We start from the raw sequence: 7498 nt of genomic DNA, 5'->3' as shown, positions 1-7498 counted from the left end.
AGTTTATTCTGCGGGGATTTCTTGTTGGTTTTCAGCTCAGCATCACAAAGCTACAGATAAAATGAGACTAGAACTTTTAAGAGATGTTATGATCCTAATTAGATACAGGTTGTGGACAACCCTGTTTGTAAGCAATCAGCATTTGTTCAATTACATCATGATCTCCAGTCAGAACAAAATGATGCATCACTTGTTTCTCCTCCAAGCCTTCTGAAAAAAGAAAAGTGGGGGACCAGAAACAGCCCAAGCTAAAACCAAACATTGGAATGTTCAAATTCAAGGGTCCCATGGGTCAACAAAATCTAATCCCAGAGTACTCAATAAGTTTCTTCACTTGCATTTCTTCTGGAATCCTTTGCCCAAGAAAACTTTTACAGTTCACATAATTCCTACAACTTGTTGCCATTGCACATTCCGGATTCCAAAAGTTGACAGGGTGACACAAACTTCAGTTAATGGAAGTTAGGAGAGATGGATATGGAGAGAGAGTATTTAATATCATGAACCTGAAACCATCAAGAGCATAACATTTTAGTGAACCATATCCCTCTTGAAAATGCAGCCACCCCACAGAAGTAAGGGATTGCTCATGGATTATTATGTACTAAGCTCATATGCCATTAGAGATCTAAAGTGGTTGGTGGTACTCAGCACAGTGCTTGTTGAACCACGTTTACCGTCCTTAAGAGGCACGCTGGACTTATCGAGCTCGATCGACCATGGATACTGATAAGCTGTTGAGCCAGCATGCGAAGATGATCGTTGCACTCGTACACTTTGCGGAGTATTCCTTCCTTCCACCCATGTCCTCCTTCTGCTTGGTTGCCTCTCGCATGAATTGGGTCGTTGCTTAGGTGCGCTCTGCGACCGAGCCTTAGCTCTTGAAGATTCTGTGTAGGCCATGTAATTAGGATAGAAGGTTGTTTCATAAGGTGTAAAAGAAGCTGATAAGTATTGAGGGCTGCTCTGTGCTGTGGGGAAGGAAAAGTCTTCAAAGTCCCCACTGTAAGCTCTTGGGCCCATATCAGTTAAAGCTGATGGCGAAGGTGACACCTGTTGGAGGGGATCAACCTTAGAAGGTCGACGCTTATGGCCATATTCTGATTCCGTTCTCTCAGTTTGTTTAACAGTGTAGCTGTTTCTGCTCCTCGAACTACTCCATGACACTCCATGATCCATCTCCACAATTTTTATGTTCTCTTCCACATTCCTATCCACCTCCTAAACACATGAGGCATAAGTTTAGGTGGAATCTATTGAGATACTTTCAATTAAATCTCTGTAGCATTGATTTTATGCCTTTTTTCTTCATAACTAGTCCAGAAAATGCAGGCAACAGCATTATTCCAGGAAGGATTACTTACATGCGATTGCCGGTTTCGGGGTGATCTTCTGGAATTGGATTGCCCGTGCGAGCTGCTATGTGCTTTCTCAAGCATTCGAATCCGCTGGGCACGAGCTCTGGCTTGTGCTGTCAGCAAAGCCTGCATACGCCGGAGAGTATTGGCGGCTCGCTTCCTCACCAGGTGTCCTCTCACCATGGCTTGCAATTTCACTAGACTCTTGAGAGCGCATAAAGCTTTCCTAGCCTGCAAGAACGTTTAGGTTTTACCTTTATAATATATCCATTGTCAATTTTATTCTAGCTAATTATTTCTTTCTACTCTTATATTCTTCATGTTAATTTGTCACACGCCCGATCCGAGTTTGTGAACCAGAGGTTGTGTCAACCGCCGCATACTCAAAAAGAATCCTCCTCACAAGCATGCGGGGCATCTCAACATGATCTCATAAATATGTTGTGGAATAATAATAATATGCAAACTTTATTTTAATAACTAGCTTAACATTTAAATGTCTTGCGATTCTAACAAGAATAGTACATCATTTCAAATAAACTCTATTCTAAAATAATATGTGCCAAAGTTTTAGTAGTCGTTCTTCCCTATTGAAAGTTCCGATCATGCTAATTCTCTGAATCTGTAAAATAATAAGAAATCGTATAATGAGCTAGATAGTCTAGTAAGCAATGATCACTTTAGCTAAATAAATCAGGCAATTAAATAGATAATAATTTATAGAAAATGAGCAAATGCAGTACTAATATACAAATAAATCTTTCTTAAAATATTAAATTCCGTTCATGCATTCAAATTCTTTCAAATATTCAATTCATCTTATCGATTCTGAGCTATGACCAAATCATCCTGTAGTAGGGTCATAACACCGACTAATCTTCTTGCGGTGAGCTATGCATTATCTTACAGTAAAGTCCTTCAGAACTATTAGTCTGCTGACATTATGTCGTTAATTATTTTGGACACAACCTTCAGAACAAATATGTGCCAATATATTAGCTTCTGTTGGTGGGGTCCTCAATGTAGCAAGGTCGAAATTCAAATAGTTTTAGATTTTATATTTTAGTTCTAAAATCATGAGTTGTCAAAATCAATCAATCATATCCATAATAAGATTACATATTGTCATATTATTTCAAAATAATATTTTTCATAATAATATACTATCCATCAAATTCATCATATTGTGATACATTACTTATTAGCGAGCAAATCCAAAGAATCAGTCCAATCAATTTCAAAAAAATCCTTCTAAGATCCCAATATTTAAAAATTATATTTTTATCAAAATTCATCATGTTTATTCCAAAAATAGAAACCCCAATTCCAATATCCTTATAGGGCTAACCAAACGGGAGTGCCCGACACTCCGGTTGGTCAATCAAGGCAAAAGTCATATGATCATATTTGAACTAGGTTACAAATGGTTCAATAGAGATCGGAGATAACCAAATTTAATAATATCCTAGAAGGGCTTAGATGAGGGATTGGCGTGTCTGATGAGTTACGCCTTGTTCGATGTGACGTTCGCAGCGGAATTCGAACGGAACGTCGTTCATCGTATGAATGCGCCTCGGATCGTAGAATTCAAAAAATTTTCTGGATCCAAATCCAGATGATCTTTGAACTCATTAGGAAAAAAAAATTAGGATATGAGGAGGGTTGATTAAGATTTATAAAACTGAAACAAAAATCAGAAGTTATAAATTTGAAGATTTCATCTTCAAAAATTCTGCAAGTGTAAAACACCGCAGCCCGATGATCTTTCTAGGTTTCTGGTTAAGCCGCACATGTGTCTGGCCTCTATAGGTATCCACAGAAGGATCTAATCATTTGAGATAAGGTCTTACCGGAGTGCTAGCTCCTTGCAAAGATCTCTCATGACTATCAAATAGATTGAAAGAAATCTGCAATATACCTCCTTGAAGAAGAACCCTTTCTTCTTTGATCTTACTCGCAACGGAGGAAGAGGAAGGAGGAACCTTTACGCGTGGATCTTCCTAGCCTTGATGCCGTGGAAGAAGAGGATGCAGAGGACCCCCTTGCTGCCATGGAGGAGGAAGAATGGGCTTGGGCGTGGAGGAAAAAACTCCTTCCTTCCTCCTAGGTTCTTCTTCTTTCTTTCTTTCCAACACTTAGAAGAAGATGAACTTGATCTCCCTTGCTGCCGTGGGAAGAAGAGGGGAAGCCTCTTGCCACCGTGGGAAGGGAGAAGAAAAGAGAAAGGGAGGCGTGGAGAGGAAGAGGAGAGAATTGATTCATAATGTCTTCCTTGCTACCCTTTTATAGATTGGTTTTAGGGCTTCTCCTAATCTTATTAGGAGTATGAGACTATAATCCACCCTTGAATTAATGCCAAGTGTCCAATCCTTGTGCTCATAGATACATGACATGTGTCCACTTAATCAATTGATTAATTTTCTAATCACATTAGGATTCCTAATCTCATTAGGAGAATTAATTGATTTGGGAGCATGCATCCTACGACGCCATGTGGACTTTAAAGTCCATATAGTGTGAACATAACTTAAGTCATATTTATCCTACGACGACATGTGGTCTTTCAAATCCATCCAAACCTTGGTTTAATCAAATTGACCCAATCATGAACCCAAATCAATTTGGTTCGAACCCAATTTGATTTGGTTCATTAAATCAGTCCAATTGCAATCCAATTGCAATTAATTTCACTTATTTTTCTTTCATTGACTCACTAACACTTAGTGGGTTAATTCAATCACTAATCATATTGATAATTGATTTCAATTGAGATTCTAAATCACAATTATGATAGTCTGACTAATTAAATCTTCTATATGTGTGACCCCGTAGATTCTATTCTGATTGATAGTGAGACATATTGAGATCTCCATCTCAATATCACTGAAACTCTTTTCAGTGGACTGAAATGATTTCAGTTCTATTCTCAGGGTTCACTGATCACCAAGTGAATGCCTTCGAGTCTCACAATCCACTAGTGACACCTAGCAATATGTGGTGACAATCCAGCAGAATGGAATGTCTGAACCTCTAGGTGCAGTTAACGTATGATACAGTCCCTCTATCATGCATCCAACGTGACGGAGGTTATGGATATCTCGTCAAACCTCATTGTCCGTCATATGTCAAATTTATACGACTTCCAATTAAAGATCTGAAAAACTCTTTTTCCAAAATATCTGGCTAGAAATTTATCGAACTCAGTCTTATAAATCACATAGGATCACTCTTAATCTATCAAGGTCGATAGATCCGATCTAGATGCAACTCTATTCCAAAATAAACCTACTGTAGCCAATCCGTACTACAAGGACCTGAATGGCTAGAGCCCAAGTTCACATGCTCGTCAAACTACAGCAACCTCACAGTGAATAGCTGAGGCATCGCAGGTCAAAGGACCAGTCATACAACTGCAGCATAAGTAGTCACTGATAAGTGAATAGACATCCATGTGACTAATATCTTTGGTCACACTTAGTAACTTGTTCTCTAACAAGTACTTGCATAATCACTCCAGTGTCTCTACACCGTGGACTCGAGACTCGTCCATCTGACTAAGTGATCTGTGCACTAATCTCAGCAGATCGATCACCGTCCCTCGTGATGGATCCATCGATCAAGAGCATTTAGAAATTAATCCCTAATGACACATGCCTCAAATTCTCAACTTTTTGAGAATATGTGTCATCATCTATTAATTTCTTGGACGATTCATGGACACATACAAACATGAATAAAAAATAAATTGCCCAATCTTATTTATTAATAAGTGTCAAATTATAAATTTGTGCCCAAGATTACAAATATGCGTCAGCCACGTTGGCTTTTAGGGCATACTTCTAACAGTGTCATCCGCCGAACATGTATTAGTGCCCTTCACCGGGGTAGATCTAGAATCATAAAGAGAGGTGCTATGCTAGATCTAACTTCTCTTGAGAGAGTAGAGAGAGAAAGTTCAATAGGGAGAGTTCAGTAGAGAGGATCAAGAGAGAGCAAAGATGGAGAAGAGAGAGAAAGAGAGAGAACAAGCTTCTCTCTCCAACCAAGGAAGAGGAAGGGAAGGGGGTGGTTGTAGGTGGTGCCCGGGGTCAAAGACCCACGGCCAGCTAAAAGGCGGTCGGTGACGACTGGTGATTGGTAGCGCCAAAATTAACAAAAGCAGGGGTTCCGACCCCTTAAACGGTGAAATCCACGGCATGTTGGCGGCTTGAGTTTCGGCCATGGCTTCCAGCCACTACGAGAAATTCGAGGAAGGCCTCTGGCGACAAGCACCGGCGATGGAGGCAGCCAAAATCGGAAGAAAACAAGGCCAATTTCCGAAAAAAGGGGAAGCAGAGCATCCCCTTTGTGTCCAACATCCGACGATCACCGGCCGACATCAAGGCTTCAAAGAATCCGAAAGGAGAGAGAGGATGGCTCGAGGGGGGCGGGTTTTTTATGTGGTTTCCAGCAGCATTTGGACACGGCAGTGACGGGATGGTGATCGAGCTTCAGAGAGAACAAGAGAGATCTTCGGCCAAGAGCTCCGATTGGGGCTGGTTCCTTGGTGAGGTAGAAGAGAGGATGGGGAGGAGCTCTAAATAGAGCTCGGCCACAACTGGAATCCAACCCGAAATTAGATTTTGTCCGACCATTTTTTTGCGGCACGTGCTAAATCTTTTTTTTTTTTTTGGGGGGGGGGGGGGGGGGGGGGGGGGAGCCGAGTTAATGGTTTTTTTTTCTTTTTTTTTTCTTCATCTCATTCGCTTTCCTGGGAGTCTAGGTTGATGATGTTTTGTCGTGATCGTTTTGTATTCAAGCATCTTAATGGTACAACAAAGTGGAAAGTAATTAGTTTTTGTAATTATAACCTAGCAGCATATATTTATCGTCATTTTTACTCTTGATTATGTTATTCAAATTGGTATTACCATGAAAATCTTATAACAGAAAAAAAAAAATCTATTAATTCTTTTGTAGCAGCAGATATTTAGCTTTACAAGATGGTTTGGATATATGAGAATTTTAGATTCAGTAATAGCAAACCAGAAGCCTGGATTTCGGATACAAATATCCACAGGTGGAGAGAGGTAAAGAGCGTACCAAGTAAGATCGGAAGGCCGCTTGAATCCTAATGGCAGCGGCCTCCTCCTCGCCGGAACTGCTTCTTGTGGGGGCTGCGGTGGTCAGACGGATGACAGCCGCTGCAGCCCGTGCTGCTGCTACTGCAGCATCAGCGGCCGCCGCTGCCACGGCCATGGCATGCCTATTCCGGTCGATGTCCGAGTCCAAGAACCCAGGGCTTGATGCAGGCGCAAGCATGTCTTGAGAATTGAAGTCCTTCCCCATGACTGCTGATCTGCGGAAGCTCCATCTCCTTTTCTCGTTAGCGGCCGGCACTGATCTGCTGATCTTCTCCTTGTCCTTCTTGTCCTTCTCCTTCTTGCCAAATAAGAAGCTTCGAAGCCATTTGCCAGTCTTCCCCATTGCTCCTCTACAACTTTCTGAATGCAGAGGTCACAAAGCAAAGAGACTACGTAAGATCAAGGAAGCAAGAAAACCAAGGGATGGCAGAAAGATCTGCATCTACTTCAGACTTGATCTGTATCTATTGTTTTCTCCCTCCTTCCTCTCTGTCACAATCTGTCTCTGCGTGCATGATCTAGGCTCTTGTTTTTTCTTGGAAGTGCAGGCCTGTTGGAAGAGAGGAGAGGAGAGCAAACTATGGGGGATTTCTTTGGGACGCCACTTGCCCGGCTCCAGTAGATTTCACTAAAAAAGATTCCTATTGACCAACCTTTTCCTCTCAACTACCCTCTTCCTCATGGAATCACCAAGAAACAATCCCTTCGTCAGAGGGCATTTATTAAGACCTTTTGGGGAATTCTAGTTGAACACTTGTGGATGGAATCAGAAGGCCATGTGGGAGGAGACCTTGCCGGCCTACATCCGAAACACTCTTATTGCGAGGAAGCCAGCCGGCCCTCCTCGCCGACATTCGTGCTGTAATTGGCTAGAAATCCTGGGCCCGGGTTTTGTGATCTTTGTGTTACCAGTCACGATCTGACACGTGGGCTTTGGTGGCATCACGTACGAACTACTTTTGGCTCGGGATCCAAGAACGCCTACTAGATCCTGTTCTGCCTCTTCATTCAGTGGGG

The 7498-nt window shown here is 41.6% G+C and overlaps 1 protein-coding gene across 2 annotated transcripts; it reads right to left on the bottom strand.

The window, feature by feature from the left end:
• Nucleotides 1-325: 325 nt before the first annotated feature.
• On the bottom strand, nt 326-7258 carry LOC103713370 (protein IQ-DOMAIN 14-like). 2 transcript variants are annotated; one of them, XM_039126103.1, is made up of 4 exons: nt 6935-7258; nt 6441-6841; nt 1365-1589; nt 326-1221 (listed from the first exon to the last, which is right to left on the bottom strand). In XM_039126103.1, the coding sequence occupies exons 2-4, from the start codon at nt 6822-6824 to the stop codon at nt 598-600; spliced, it is 1233 nt and encodes a 410-aa protein (XP_038982031.1). In that variant the 5' UTR covers nt 6825-6841; nt 6935-7258; the 3' UTR covers nt 326-597. The 2 variants fall into 2 exon arrangements, with proteins under 2 accessions (XP_038982031.1, XP_026662858.1); XM_026807057.2 differs by having other exon boundaries at nt 6441-7258.
• Nucleotides 7259-7498: the final 240 nt, after the last annotated feature.

Source organism: Phoenix dactylifera, chromosome 4 (assembly GCF_009389715.1).
Source record: "Phoenix dactylifera cultivar Barhee BC4 chromosome 4, palm_55x_up_171113_PBpolish2nd_filt_p, whole genome shotgun sequence".
Classification (NCBI taxonomy): Eukaryota; Viridiplantae; Streptophyta; class Magnoliopsida; order Arecales; family Arecaceae; genus Phoenix; species Phoenix dactylifera.
Note: the sequence above shows the minus strand (reverse complement) of the source record. Positions and strands in the feature narration are given on the sequence as shown.